Source organism: Osmia bicornis, chromosome 4, assembly GCF_907164935.1.
Source record: "Osmia bicornis bicornis chromosome 4, iOsmBic2.1, whole genome shotgun sequence".
Taxonomy (NCBI): domain Eukaryota; kingdom Metazoa; phylum Arthropoda; class Insecta; order Hymenoptera; family Megachilidae; genus Osmia; species Osmia bicornis.
The window spans coordinates 4,581,533-4,598,411 of record NC_060219.1 but is presented as its reverse complement, the minus strand read 5'-3'; the positions used below and the strand labels follow the sequence as shown (position 1 = coordinate 4,598,411).

The window sequence follows — 16,879 nt, the reverse complement described above, 5'->3', positions numbered from 1 at the left end:
TATTCAGATCGATTCGGATTGGATTCTTGAAAAAATAGGTGTGCGAGACTTTGAAAACTTCGAGTGTTTGCACACTTTAAAAAAATACTATGTTCTTATGCAGTATATTAAGTATCTTATTATACAGTCCCAAAATGTAGAACAAAAGGTGATAATACTCTCATTATCTTCCATGTAGACTATATTTTCGTTTTTTACTCCTAAATCATATAAAAATGTCAATAAATTGTCAAAGGCAACGATCAATTATCCGCTTCAGCCGTCTGTGCAAAGCGATCGAGCAGGACAGATGGGTGTCCTGACAGTGAAAAATAATGAGTTTTCTAGTGGTCGGACGACAGGAAACGAGAATGATCCTTCGTTCGTATCATGATGACGTTTCTCGTTCACGTATGACACCCTCGGCGATCCGAAATAACTGTCTCGTGTTCATACATGTAGCCTATAAACGAAGAGTATCCGTCGAACGTTTCGTCGAAGTGTATCCGTCCCCACGAAGCCGAAGATTCGGGGATCCTGAACCACTTGTCACACCCTCGCGACAGTTCGCTACCTCACCCTAGATACGGCAGTAATGAAGTAGGCATCGAAGATAAGATCGGTAGATAAAATTGTCTCGAAGATTTATATCTGATGAAAAAGCTCTTTGTTATTTATCGATTCCAATTAGGCTGAAATTTACGTGTTATCCGTTATTTATAGAAAAGTACTTCGGGGAGTGAGAAGGGAATATTATTAATAGCCTCTTCAAATTAATGATGCGGATAGGATTGGAATATTTAGCTATCTAATTAACGGTGAAAGATTGTTTGATAAATTCTTACTGAGATTTTGATAAAAATGCGATGAAATGAATGGAAAATGGAGATTGGGTTCTCTCAATACCGAAGAAATTTACGATAACGTAAATTGTAATAATATAATACAGCCTTTATCGTTCTTAACAAATTAAGTTTAAATTAAAAAAAAAAATCCTGAACAAAATTTCATATAACCATTATATCGTTTATTGAAAATATGATTGTTAGTTACTTGTACCATTTGAAAGTTATAATTTTGGGTTTATTTTAAAGTATATAAATTTTGCCAGTTTTTTATAACAGAGTTATTTATTTTTAATTAGCACTTTCAGACGATATGTGTAACAATTCAGTGCAAAACTGCAAATTTATCATGCAAAGTAATATAGTTTTGTATCCTTAGCTCTTAAACGATGAAGAAAAATATTTTTTGTAAGTTTAATATATAAACATCTATATGAAAAAAAGGGAGCGTGTTTTAAGTATAACATATACGTCACAATAAATTCACAAATAGAATGTATGTTTGATGCGTGGACAGTAGAAAAAGCCATATGTAGCCAGACAGGTTACAATTACAATTACACTCAGTATACGATCATTATATTTTTCAAATTAAATTTTTCATTTACCACCTCGCGTAAATAGTATAATTTTAAATTCAACGTACAGTAAAAAGATTCATGAAGTAAATAGATTACAGGCGTTTGATCAAAGCGAGGCACGCAAGTGCGTGTGAATTTTGCCGTATAGGGGGCAGCTGCTTACAATTTCGGAGTTGCGAAACGTACGGTGCTGCCTTTATCGAGTAAAACAGCGGTTGTTCACCGAACTAAAAGGCTACTTTTCAACGCGAGACAAGTTGAACTGCTAGAGCGCTGCCTCTCCAAGGATTGGCAGGGTAGTTTTTGTCATCGAAAGGGAAAGGAACGGGGGTAGAGAAAGAAATAAGGCAGGAAGGGAAGGAGCGACGCAATGAAAAAGGAAATAAAAGAGAAAAATGGTAAAGGAAGAGAACAGATGAGAACACCTTCCTCTAATGCTCTCTTCTACGCTAACGAAAGTCTCCTCCTCTCGCTCTCTTTTAGATACTGCAGCCGCCATCGCTTCAAAAGCTAATGCAGCGGAAGTAGACTTTCAACTATATTACCCCCTAATCGCATCGACGTTCCGCTTTGCACGTCGCTGCGCGTAATTTCGGACTGGATTCTCGATTTACAGGCTACCTTTACTTCGTTGCAACTCACAATCAGATCTTACCATCGACCTTCTTGCCCTTTCGAAGTCACTCAGAGAACTTCGTTCCATTGAAATTTCCGTCCTGGCTCGATGCCAACGAACGGACCTCGACGACTTGTTAGAAACACATGTTACCGTCCTTAACATCAGTAACTCGACGATTTGGTAAAATTTTCTACCGAGAAGTGTGAGGTGGTATGTGACATACTCGATTTTCTTTAATTCATATCTTCAATATTTCTTATCTGGTGGGTTTCACGAGCCTCCATCCTCATCTTTTTAACGCGTTTAAAAAATTAACAATTAATTAATTGAATAAGGCATATATTTAGTGATAGTATTTTACGTATTATTCGATTCAATCGCTAGGATAGATAGTGAAAATTAAATCATGGGTTTAATTTATTTGCCATAAATGTAAAAGTAATAAATGATTTAGATTCAATAGCAGTTTAATAGCATGAAATATTAACCATGCATGATAACTTAATAGTCGTCGGCAAATGCTTTATAAATATGCAATCTATTTTACATATTGATAACAAACGTTGGATTGTTACAGGTCATTACAGTTTCTACTCTAATTTATTACTCCTGCTATTCATTGAATTCAATAATGCTTTTCGATTTAGAAGTAGGTACTAAATTTCAATTAGAATTCTATTTTCATAGAATTAAAAGATAATTTTTAAAATCTCTGAAATACTTCATTTTGTAAAATATACTTCCTCTCTATTATTATGTTATACTATTTTATTATATTCATTTTCAAATGTTCCTCCTGGAGGATCTTAAATCCAAAAGCCAAATTATTGTACATAAACTGGAGAGCAATTCTTTTGATACAGTTGTCTCATCCATCATGAGATCTTCGCTTAAGAATTATATTCTGTGACAGCTGACGCTTCAATAAAATTAATATAAAGCAACGAATGAGAAATAGAGAGTCATTCGTTTCAGTTCACCTCGGTTCGTTCTTCACGTTGGATTTTATTCCGCCTTCCATGCGCATTCGTCTCGCGTTATTGTATTCTTCGAGCAGGAGAACGAGGTTCGTGGTAAAGGTCATCCTCTCGAACGAAATTATCTTGAAACGGATTGACTATTCCCATGGATAAAGCGATTTACAAGCTAGAAGCAGTCGGGGCTGTTACTGTGAGCATCGTGAAACAGGAGGATCCTCATTTGTTACCGGGAATAACAGAAGACGTAAACTGTTCGCGTTAAAGTGGCAGTGGAACTTACGATCTTTCTTCTCCGTGATTCGTTCCTGTCCCGGTATGTTTTGACATTTCTTCTTGTTACTAGTATAATCTGATTTACGTGGAAAAATGCTGGAAACAATGATGAAATTGCGTTCTTGGAAACAAGTGTAAGCAGAGCTTCGAACTCTCCGGGGGTAGTTCGTGTAGGAACGCAGATATTGCGTGATAAAAGGAGAAACTGTTGCGAGAAAAGCATTGTGGCTAACATTGCGGAGAAATACTGTATTTTGCATTTTTTATTATTCATACGCTGCACTGTACAGTTGTAAAAAGGTTTTTATGGTTTAATTGAGAAACTCAGTTTCATTTATTTGTTTAAAAACGTAACCTTTAGATGGAACGAGCTACGTTAAGTTTGGCATTTATAATTTCAATTAAAAAATTCATAAAAAGTATTTTTTAAATGTATATTCAACGAGGTAACTTTAAACGTTCAGTCAATGTTACTCAACTGGCAACAATAACATCTCTCAAAATAGAACTTAAACTTCCAATTATTCTTGAGATGTAATTTCCTCTTCTTTCGTGTAAAAAAAGAAGCAGTACAGGAAGAAGGAAATGTTAGTTAAACTAACTGTCCGTTTAACCTGAAGTTTATTTTACGATTAGAAAATCAGTAAAAGAGAAACAAATGTCAGCGTGGAAAGCATGCCAGAACATTTCGTATATTTTTATCGCATTCACTTTAATCTAAACTCGAGGAAAGAATAAGAAACAGAGAATCCAGGGAATCTTGATGGAGTAGAAAGGTATCAAAAAGGTAACATAATACAGAGATCGGCTTACCGAAATAGAAAGGCTAGGAAAATTGTTCTGAAAACCTTTGGGTTTACGGGTTCCATTATGGTAAGACTTTCACTGCTCTAGTGAAAATGGCAGTTGGCAGTTGAATTGTAACAAGACGATTGAAACACTAATTATTGAGCATACGATTGATGATTTGTCAAATTCAAGATTTCAATTTGGTATCTTATATTATTGGTAAAATATAACATTAATGTTATCCAAAGTTTTAACCCTTAACTGGTGAGCTGAATTCTGACATACCCGAATGATTTTATTTATCCAACTTATTCAAAAACTATCCTATAAAAAAAAAATAAGACAAACATTTGATTGTCATTTGTTTAAGAATTTGATCGTTCCTCAGAAACCACCCCACAGGTTAAGGGTTGACGTAATTTTGAATAAAATGTTCTCATACTTTTAATGAACAAAATCCCGAAAAAATGGACTAAATCACGAGGAAAGAATGGAAAGAAAGGTTATTGTACTACTTTCACACTTTTCCAGATATTCTTCAAAAAGAAACATAAAAATAAGAGGACGTAAAATAAATGACACGTATAATACGATAATTCAGAAACAAAGTCCATGCTCGAAGCTGTTCGTAGAACCATTTTTCTTTCTATCCTTTAACCACGAGCGTCTTTCACGATATCCTAGTTCGATGCAGAATACCTTAACAGGAATACACGTAGCGCTTTCCTCATTTCCATATTTCAAAGATCATCTCTTCTCGTTCGTTTAGCTGAGAGGTATAATACATGTATATATGCATGAATAAGTATAACAGTGAATAGTTAAGCAAAGACTTGCTGTGATGTGCAATTGTTTGAAATTCTCTTAGAGAACAAATATTTGAATTACTAAACTGTGATGAGTTTCGATAATCACGATAAGTTACTACCATAGTCACATCCAACGTTTAAACAATATAAAATTCGGGTACGCGAGCCTCGGCCCCGAAAGCTCATCCAGCACCTAAATTTATTCGAGTACTTGTAATTTCGGGACCCCAATTCAACTTGAAACTCGAAACTCACGAATTAATAATTTACATTAAACAAGGCACATCGCGATAAGGCATTAAAAATTACGTTCGTCCCGCGGTTGTAACTTAACCTTTGCCCTATAATACCTAATCATACTCGTGAAGCAACTTACACTTTAAACGTGTTAAATTTGGCTAGTGCTTTCAGTAGGATTAAATTATAATTTGCTCAGTCAAGGATCGTTGAATACCATATATGCACGATATTTCAATTTTCTTAATTTGTTTTAAAATTCAAGCAATGAATAGTTACTTCTGACTGACGCAAGTTTAAAAAAAAATCAAGTCCGCAAATAAGTCTGTCGTAATGAAAGGGTTAAGGAAGTAAAATAAATCTACTTAGGGTTCAAATGGTAAGGTGTCCGATGACTTAGAAATAGAACCGTCCATCCACACCTCCAAATGATCAAAACCGTGATCGTAGATAATGAAAAACATTCGGCAGAGTATGGTATGACACAAGAGGAACGCGTGCCAGTCACCAGCCCGGCGATTTATTATTTTCCATCCGTTTTTCCTTCGTTCGTACCTTGTTTATTAGGCGCGTGGACGAGGGTGGTAGTCGGTAGCTGATCCACGCAGGAGAAGCCTGCCTCCTCCCTCGAGGAGGTAGTGTATAGGACCAGGCGACGAAGGTGGGAGATTGTACGAGCATGCGCGTAGCTTTTCAGCTCGGCTCGCTCGCCGGAAGCTTGAGGGTGAACCCGCTAGTCGGCGCTAGGCCAGGCCACGCGAAGCGCCTTGTGCTTGCGGAGCTTGCTGAGAGGAGCTGCCAGCGCGGCAATCTCTCGATGCCTCTACGGCGGGCTAATGAAACCTCGAGAGCACCGCGATTCCGCTTGAAACTGCCCGCTGACTCGCGACACGCAAGACGTTCCAAAAGATGCGCTACCTAAAGAGAAAATCTCGTTGTCTCGATCCGAAGAGGGAAACATCGTGAACCGGAAGGGCCGTGATCGAGCGACTGACCGCAAACGTGTTGGCCAACATTAGTAGCTGAACCTTTTACTCGGCGTTCGAACGGCTCCGCTTTCAACGAAGAGAATACGTTTCTCTTCTCCGTTAAATTCGTAGTTTTTAATTGATCAAAAAATCGAACGAGGACAGTGCGACGAGCTGAGTGAAATTCTAAGGAAGCAAAGTTTTCGATTACGATCGACGAGCTTGCGGTGGGACCAAGAGAACCGAACGACCCGTCCTCGAATGTCAAGCTGGTGAACGAGTAATCGTATAAGAAGATTCGTAAAAATCAACATATCAAGTAGTAAGAATCGACTATGGAGTGTAAGAGGAGTGTTAAATCCCTCGATGAATCGGTTATCTCCCAGTAATCCGTGGCCTTGCAACGGGAGCATGCGACAGATTGCTTGTTTTCTTATTTTTCTGGTGCCCCTGTACGACGTTTATCTTCCGGCAGTCTTCGTGGTTCCCTTTAACCTCGTTACGATCATCTCCTCAGGCATACTAACGAAATACGAAAAATTCGATTAGAAGGAAGAGAGAGAGAGGGAAAAAGATGAAAAGGATAGTTGTTGACGATGGGATGTAACTAACTTAACAGGGCCGAACAAGTGTGAGGGTTGCGAGGAAAAGGGGTACGGGAAGGTCTTGGAAGAAAACGAGGAAAACTACCGGAGACGATGGATCAACGATGAAATAAAATCGCCATCGTTTTCCATTCTATTTAACGATATTATCGAGCACGCTGGTTGGCGGGTCCAAAAACGTAGAGTATTTTTAATACGTGTACAGACACACATACACATACACGGGCACACATGTATCTACATACCGTGTCCGGGTGGCTGGTAATTAAGTGTAGGGTTAATAATCGACGTTTAACTGTTTAACGTGTCGAAGGGTGAAAGTTGAAACGTGGTCCAATTAATAAACGATTTAACGTCGTGGTCCAACTAAATAGTGACTTTTTAAATTAATCCTACCATTCGTGGAGATTTGAGAGCGTAATCGGTGCCCACGTTATTGTTTACGAATTCATTCGAAAGTTCCGTGCTCGTAGTGGATATCCTTTGATCGTTAACCGTTCAGTGTTGACTCTAAGTTCCGTGAACGAGTGTAATTCGTACCTTGCCGTGAAACAATCGTGTTCGCTGTATTTTCGAACGATCGATAGAGAAAGTATATCAATATTATTTTAGTTTCAACGAAGAAATGAACCTTGCAACGTTGTGACACTAGTGAAAGAGAGTGTTGTTGATCAGCCATTGGGGACGATTCTCAGGATGTGTCATAGAACAAGACACTAGCTATGACGACTTCAAGCAGATACAGCAGTTATAACTGTCTTACCAGTTGGGACAGCTACGACAGAATACCAAGGTAGAGAAATAAATTATACGAGACCGAATTTTCCATTATGGGATTAGATGGTTTTAAGCCGGCCTTGCTTTTAAACGCGATTCATGATTTACGCTCGCTATTATTCTCCGATACTTGTCCCCGGTATCGATCAATTATTAAGTCGAAATCGGTGACGAGCTGTTTCTATCGGGAAATTAGGATTTTCCGATCGATGAATTCATAGTTTCTTTTTTTTACACTTAATTTGAAATTGTTATACTTAACACTGTTTAAGGATTCTTGATAGACTTCGTGGTCAAAAGTAAAGACTATACAATTTTAGCATAAAAATAAATAAATATTTTTTCCACCCGTAACGAAACTAACTTTCCCTTTTGAATTTGGCTTACACCTTGAAGTCTCCTCTAGGCTTCCATATTTTTTCTGTTATAAATACTTCTCAATGTCTTAAAGCGAGGTTTAGAAGAAAACATGACAGTTGAATTTCGAATTGAAATGTCTAAAAATGAAGCAATCACCTGAAATGGAGAAGTCGGTGGGAGGAAAAGCCATTTCCAATTTATTTTTATGGACAGGTGTATACTTTTACTAGCAAGCTCATCAGTTTTTTCTCCTGTAGTATCATAATTTCTTATTGTGGAGGCACACCTGATCCAAACGTATCTCTTTAATTTTTTGGGGGGCGATCAAGAATGTAAATTCGTTTCTACATTTTCTGGCATCGTTCAGTTTTTATCGGTCACACTCCTGTATCCAGTGCAATGTTTAAGTAGGATTACTTTTTGCCAGGAAGCAGTGGTAATTCAATTATAAAACAATCTGGTTCTTTGTAAAGGGAAGAACACCTGAAGCGTCCATGTTTCTTTCCATTGGAAGAAAAGGACATTGTTCTTGCTCGTCGGCTAGTTAATAATGCGATACACGGAAAATTATGTTCCGACGTGCATACGTTAAGGTAACATTTGCGAAGCAATCGTTGAAGAATACCGCCTCAAATGAAATGTCGCGTATGTAAATGTCGCTTGCAAATTAGCTCTGTTCCTTTATGGATACTTCAAACCTACTGTACATAAGATTTCAATACGATACTGTTAAATGGAATGAATTATATCTCTATTAAAGAACTTTTTGATATCAGTTAAAACAAACATTATTATTTTGTTTATTTTATATTCTAATTCTACATTTTTTTTTATAACTCAAGATTATAACTTTTTTTTAAACTTGTGTGCTTCTATTCACCTGCCATTGAAATAGAAAAAAATAATCAATGAATTTATCAAAAGTAGGGTAACATGTACAGATGTGACCTTTGTACAATGATACATTTTCTAAAAAAGTAGAAAATATAATATATATGTTTCTTATATAATCAAATATAATTATATTTCAGTAGTCCAAATATTTTTTGTCTCGAATATAATTATATTTTGCTATGTAAAAAGTGCATTTGCTATGTAAAAAGTACCACTTTTTTAGGAAAAGGGTCGATCATTGTACCATACAGCTGAACTTCTGTATATGTTACTCTACCGAATGCAATTTATTGCTGAATGAATACTGATTAATTTTTCTTCATATGATTTTTTGCATTTATTCAATTATTAAAAATGTCCTACAAATTATGGTGATCGGTACGATTAATAATCTGTACGATTGAAATTTCTCAATTCATTAATTTATCTGTTTTCAATTAGCTATCAATTAGCATCGATAAGCTGGTTATATCAAGTCTTAAACGAAGTTAACTGGAAAATCTATTTCCCATCTAGAAGGACTTATTAAAAAATATAAACTGTTTATATTTAATTGGTAAACTTTTACAACGACTTCGTATAGAATTAGAATAATTAAAAGGATCTACTAGAATGCATTCATCTAGAACCGGTTGATTACTTTTCCCTGTTCCATCGCGTTCGATGCAAGTTGAATTTAAAACAATCCTTGCACCGCGAAACAATTAATCGCCATGCCACCCTCGAACGTTGCTTTACTTCCTAGCTGAGGAATGGAAAACTTTTTTTCCAACCATCCTTTCGAACGAGAAGATAACGTCGTATCTTCATTTAGCGTTTGATTATCAGTGTCCTGAAGTAATATAAAATAATATAAAATAATAACATAGTACAATGTTATAAACAGAATCATATGATTAGGATATTTTGCAAGAATGTTATTTCATATTCTTGGAGCGAAATATTCTTAACATATTCGCTACCCTTTACTTTCTATAGTAATACACCCTGTATATAAGGTATTTTCTTATTTATCTGACTAGAAATTTTCGAATTAATTGTTTGGAATTATAGGCAATAGAAGCAATGAAATATTGTAAAAATAATATTTATTAAATATAAAAATACCAAATGTTTATTTCGGGTACCCGATAAGGTCGGAAATTATTTCGGTCGACTCGAGATTTCCGATATTTAGAGAACTGTGTTTCGAGACAAATTTTGTTTGTGAAACTATCGTGAAGGTACCAAACTTTACCCCATGTATGTACGTAAAATCTGTGTTATCCGAGTGGCGACCATCTCTGCGTGCTTCCATTACAGATTTCAATATACGATCACTAGATCGACGACCAATTCAATTATCAATGATCCACTTTTTACTGACAGTTCTTTTTCATTCCCAGTTTACGTGTTCAATTTCCATAGCTGGTACAACTTTGCTGGGCAAACTGTTCGAGTTCCGTGAACAACTTCCGAGAAATAGTCTGAATTGAAAAATTCTAGGGATTCGTTTGTATTGGCGGATTTGTTAAACTCAATTTATAGAAAGTCGGCAAAGCGAGCTGAGATATCGAACAGCTTTCGATTTGATTGTACTGAATATCTGGGTTGTTCACGGGATTGTGGCAGAAATGTTATGGGGTTAAGATGAATTAATAAACGTCGCGTGCTGTCGAATCAAAGTACCAAATTGGTTGATCTATCCTCGCTGTTCTGTAACAAGCTCACATCAAATCAAACACTCAAATTTTCCAATATCTTCATTTCTATTTCTTGAAATTTATGACGAATTGGGGATTTCGTGAAATTAACCCTTGCAACAGGTGATGTACACAATGCTGGATTAAGGGAAGGGGGCTACAGCTCAAGGCCCCTTTCTAACCCTTCCATTTATTATTTCAAAAAATATTGAATAAATTTTTCTTTACCATTGCCCTTTTTCTTTGCGATTAAATGTTATTTAATTTTATTCGGAATAAATTTCAATTTTTGAATTAACTCCCTAAGGGTTAAGGACCCTTGAGGCCTCGGACCTCAGAAATCTTAATCCAGTCCTGAATGTACAAATAGCTAGTCCACTGCTAAGATTTAATTATTTATCATCCTGACTGCTACAGTGAAAATGGCCATGGGAGTATGGCACAATTTAAGGAGAATTATTCAGTCTACTGCCAGAATGAAACTGGCCATGTGTGTAAAATAAATTAGTAATGTAAATATGCAGTTGTTTAAGGTTGTAGCTCAAGTATTAAATATAAATATATAAATTTTCTTCATTTTTTGTTCGTTTCATTATTCAATTACGTTAAATTTATGACAGTTATTGTCCTCATATTATATTTACTAATTTATTTTCATTAAAATTGTTAGATCTTAAATGGAGAAGCAAATTTTTCTGCTTAAATTTCACCCCTTCCTGATCAATTACACCCACTTTAGGAATTAAGCAACAAATAGCCATAAAGTCACGGTTTAAAACTGGTCAACCTGCTATCAAAGACCATATCTTCAGTGATTTTACGACAGGAATTAAAAACTTTTACGGTATGCTTTTATTCCTGTTAGTCGTAAAAGCGTATGACAGGCAGCACTTTCTTCCGAAAACAGGCATCAGACGGAATGCTTTTCACAAAATTAAACACTATAGAACGATGGTTGTTTATTCAGCTGTTAGTCCCTTCTTCAGCCATAATTCACAATAATCCCGCAAATTTATTAATTAAGATTCCTGGCAGTCTTGTCCCCGTTTCCCGAAGATCGGACGCAAAGCTTGGAACAGCGATTCTCACCCTACTACTGACAACCCCCAGGCAAGCAATCAGTAAATATTTGATACGCAATCCTAATTCTGAATTTGCGGACCCGAATAGCTAAGAGTTGTGTACACGAACCGCACACTATTTGTCAGAATTATACATTATTAGTCAAAAGTATGCGACTTTCTTATTATCATCTGAAAGATACCTTCTTGCTTATCCTATTAACATGAATTATTCGGTGTATAAATTAATTCGAAGAGTCATAATAAATCCAATTATAGAAATAATCGTAATCATATTTGAACTTTCGCGCCATTTTTCAAATAAAAGGGCGGGAAAATATTCAAATTGGAAATAGTAATTAAAAAAGCATATTGTAAAAGGCACCAAATTAATTCGTGCACCTATTAACACTTTATCCACCGAAAGCCTATTACATAATAGGATTTTTAACACTATCGGCTGTTGAAGAAAAACCAATTAATAACCTTTCGATTGTTACAAATTTACATGTAACTCATTTAAAAATTCCTCTATTTTTACCAGCAGATTTTTGTTCAATTTGTCAGAAATCGCTCGTGTATGTGCCCGATGACCCAAATTCATTAATCGATTACTATGTAGAAACGTTTTACGAGATTTTTGCAGTGCCACGACTGACATTTACACGTGCCCATAAACTAGCCCTGTGACGTTTCAAGTTTACGGTTAATGTTTGTGAAAAATACCCGGTATCAATTTAATAATAGTTCGATAAATTATTCAGTGTTCAAGCATTTCCCAATAGGGTGTTATAAACGTTAGGTGGCTTTTGCACGATTCAACCGGTCGAGAAGTAATCAAAATTGCTTTTCATTAACTTATGGCTTTTAAGCGCAATTAGAAGGAGATTAAAGCTAAGTGCATACCACAAATTATACGCGGACAGCTTTCTAATAAAGATAAACAAAAGAAAATAATGAGAATCCTATTTGGAAACGTAGTAACCTGTTTTAAGGTAATTATCCTCGTATAGTATCTCAATTTTCTCGGTAAAAATTGCCTTGTTACGTTCACATATTACTTGTCCGAACCCTATTATCCCAGTTTGTATCTTATTCAATTCTTCAAGCTTATCCTGTAGATTTTATAAGCTACAATCACCGGTAACAATCGTGAGAAACGACAATATAATCAGTGCCAAATGATAAAGAAAATTAACTCGGTCATTGTTGAACTACTAAGTACAAATATTTTCTTTCATATCTAATGGTGATGAATAAATATGACACGTGTTTGCTTTTTAAAGAGTTTCGGATCAATATATGCTACGGTTGACGTGTGAGCAAAATCAATTTAATGATTCGGTAAAAATGTCATACATTATAGTTGTTTTTGAAAGTGGAATAAGTCCATTTATTCATACATTGAGATATTTAAGGGTTTGCAAGCTTATCAATGCTCCGCCCCCAAATGTTTAATATTGATATCATCAAAATTAGGATTCTAAGAATTCTCGTTTTCCCTGTATCGCCATTTTCCGTAGGGAAGCCTGATTTCATCGCGATTGTACTGCAGTCTGATAAATACTGATTTTATAATTACAGTTTAAAATTAATTTTGAATAATTGAATACCCAGGGTGTTTCGCATAATGAAAGTAATGAATAATATCATAATTGCCGGTAACAGCAAGCAAGAGGTCAATTATTATTAAAGCTCCAATCAAGCTTTTCGTGCTCAATTATTCGATTACCCTATCTGGGAACATAAGGTGATCAAGGTAATTTCGTACGGTGCCTTAACGAAGCAATAGTTTCTCGTCTCGTGACGAATTATTAAGTGGCCGGATGTATCTGGCGTTTGATCGAATCATGTTTTAAGAACACGGCTGTATGGCACAGTTCTTTGACGATCGGCAAGACACCGAGTCTTCTCGATAATGAAATTTTCATGGGTTCGAGCTGGTTCGAGTGCAGGTTAATGTTCGAACCTGTTACGAACTACGGGCAAAGTGTAATGCAGTTACAAAGTTGGAATTTGGCCATTGACGAGAATTTGGAACGATGAAATCAGAGACACTTCGAACCAGTGAACAATCGGTAATGTAAGCTGGTTGCAAGAAGCCCGATGTCAAGAATTTTGCAATTTATTTATTTATTTGTTCACTTGTATTACATGAATAGGGCCACGCCTAGACATTGACGTAACTGGACAGCGCCCAGGGTGAGCCTGACTCCTTAAAAAATATGGAAAATTTTCTCACTATTCTAAAATCCTAGGATTTTGAGATTTCACGATTCTAAGCTCCTAGAATTTTATAATTCAAAAATTTCAAGGTTCCATGCTTCTAAAATTTTTTGAATTTTAGGATTCTGAGATTTTAAGGTTTTCAAATTCAAAAATTCCAAGATTTTAAAACTCAAAAATTCTAAGATCTCGAATATTAGTATTATAGAATACTAATTTAAAATTTGGGCACTATAAGTGACAAATTTATAAATTGGTATTTATAGTTTTGAAGATAAATAGCAAAATATTCAGAAGCTTTCTATTTTTAAATTAATTATAATTTTAATGAGGCCTTTATGATGAAACCACTGTAATCGGGGTTTGTTGAAAACTTTCGTGCCGGATGCAAAAGATAAAGAAATATTATCCCAGTGATAATCAGCGCAAGTAGATTCGTCTTCTTTCAAGTGGAACGTCAATAGGATTTTTCATCCGCGATATTTAAATTGCAGTTTAATTACCCAAGATGCAATGTCGCTAAACTTGCACATTAAATTATACTTAACCTGCGTTAATTAATTAAAATCTTGGTTAATTAAAATCTCTGTTCTCATACACGGGTCATTTAATCAAAACACGAAGAATCTTTGATAATTTTTGCAAGGCTTTTTTCTTTCGAATCAATGAATTCTTACCTTTCGATTCAGATTATTATCAGTTGTTCTGACCTTTTCAAGAACTTTCAAACACGCACAGGATAACTCGAAAAGACTTTTTAGTCGCTTCTTCCAGAGAACGGAAGTGAAGGAAAGACTTAATTATACCAAGAAAAAGTACTCGTTATTGACATTTGTCTGGTGTGTAACGAACCGTTCAAAAGAAACTTTATAAATTTCTCTCTTACGATGTCAAGATCATCGATCGGAAACTTTTTATTCTGGATTCGATCGTCTCCGGAGAGATTGCGTTGTTCGGTAACTGTTTCAATAGATTTTCCAACGACTTATTCTTCTTTCCCACGAAACGTCTCAAGCCGTTCTTTTTTTGCTACGAGATTTCTCGAATCAAATGACAAGAATTTTCCACTGAAATCCCTTTGATCTTCGTGTAATAATCATGATTAAAATAAAGAGGTTGAATCGAATAGATTATGTAAATTTAAGAAAGTGCAGTTTGAATAAGTTGGAAGTAGCGCATTGTGTGTTTTCCCACTGTACTCCATTGCTAAGTTATTATACAATAGTATTTTCTTTTGATATAATACCGGTGATATAATTATAACGCGTTCGTGAATAGAAGGCAACAATGCACCTTTATGCTGTGAACTACATTGAAAAGTATCTTTTCTTTGAATCGTTTAAAAGAAAGACTGGTTGGTACATAATTTTCTGAGATAACTGCTGCGACATTTGTATAAAGTTTCAAGCGTTTTGTAATAAAATGGAGTGGAAATTTGTTTTATTGTTTTAAGCAATGATTAGCTCACTGAAACATTAGATGTACAATTTAATTTGGTGCCTTTAGTAATAGTAGGCCTTTTTAATTACAAAGTGGCGCAAGAATATGATAATCATAATAACAATTATTTCAATAATTGGAATTGCTATGATTTTTTAAAAATAAATCTTTAATTAAAAAAGGCCCAGATATCATTTTTACACCAAATATGAATGTACTCTATTAATCCTCGGACGACGGATCCTGGAGAGAATCACAATTCTAATTTCATTAAGTATTTTATATTATTTTCATTTTATATTCAAATCGTTCACTATTTGAACTCCTGAATTACCAAGGAGATTGCTGGCTCACTGTATGGAAATCTTTACGGAAATCAAATCCTCGTCACTTTTATAGCTCGTAAAATTGGGCCAGTATGCAAGAGGGGCCACGTGATCGTGTGAAGTAATCAAATTGATGTGGACAGGGCTAGCCATGGCCGAATTTGGTTCGATAGGATCTGTTCGTGGCAGAAGGTACTCGAAGTGACGTTGAAGGACTGGCACTGATCGAAATGCCTTGTTCTCAGGAATAGTTGGTGTAACAGCCCGCCATTTCACTAGAAGTTGATGCACCATCAACGTTTCTCTATTTTTGGTGGCCCCCATTTTTTGAAATGTGAAATGCAATATTATTTATAGACGCAAGATGCAAAATTATTTCAGAGACCATACGTATGAATCAAATTACAGATTTAAAAGTGTAGAATGTTTGACATGATTTCATGACAGAAGAGTATTTCATAATAGAACTTATGGAATATCAATTCGAAGCTTAATGTTTAATAAAAATGATATTGAATAAATGAACGTAAATATTTCCTTTAAAAAAATTCTTAAATATAGTTTGAAAATGAATTTTAACGTTAAATATAAAAACAGGAGTAAATTTCATATAGATTATAATCTATTGTTTTATCTTTACGTCTATGGGAAGCACAGAATTTGTAATTCTTTACATAGGGTGTGCAAATTTTTGTAGGTTCATTGTGAAGCTTTCCGTGTACTTCAAAATGAATCAAGCGAATGAGTTTCTCTGAAAAATTAATTACTGTAGTGAATAGAGAGGTAGAATTTGCATACACAAAATTCATTCTACAGTTACAATGTTTTACTTCAGACCCTTCCATAACGTTTAATAATTCATAATTGTTCGCTGGAACCTGTATGCATAGTAGTTCTAAAAATATTTGCAAGGCAGATTGTTAATTACATACGTCAGCAGCATCGAACGCCAGAGGATTATAATATTTTCAACAAAATTCTAGTTGATCACGAGATAAAAACTCAAATTATTTTACAAATTATTCTACATAAACTAAAAATTTGACGACGCGTAAAATAAATTTCGTGATGACAGGAAAATCTAGAGAGGTGGTCGGAAGACGGGAAGGGGCATCGCCAATATTTCTGGAGAATCCAATCATGCTCGATACTATACACCTAATAGCTACATATAAGATGCATTAAATATTTACTTTCATCATATATTTTTTGCGTGAAACTTAGGTTCTAGCATCAGTTAATTTTTTATATAAAAGAATAAAGCAATACTCTACCAACATGAAAAACCTTAAGATCTAACGGGTTAGTATCGCTAAAAGAAAAAAAAAATAAATGCAGATGGTAGTACCTATAAATTATACTTTCCTTCGTTATCAAAGAAGGAAAAATACATGAAAAAACAGAGAAGGTGATCGAAACGTGTTCGAA

The 16,879-nt window shown here is 35.2% G+C and overlaps 1 protein-coding gene across 11 annotated transcripts in view; it reads left to right on the top strand.

Annotated features, from left to right (window-relative positions):
• Positions 1-16,879, top strand: part of LOC114880023 (potassium channel subfamily T member 2) — a 149,919-nt gene that overhangs the window by 71,789 nt on the left and 61,251 nt on the right. Inside the window, exon 1 of one of the 11 annotated variants that reach the window (XM_046285503.1) lies at positions 5,930-7,478. The exons of 9 other annotated variants lie outside the window; for them this stretch is intronic. In XM_046285503.1, the coding sequence (XP_046141459.1) occupies positions 7,408-7,478 (71 nt within the window). In that variant the 5' untranslated portion in view covers positions 5,930-7,407. Of the gene's footprint in view, positions 1-5,929; positions 7,479-16,879 lie in introns of those variants that run through there. One more of the 11 variants, XM_046285504.1, reaches the window with a different exon arrangement.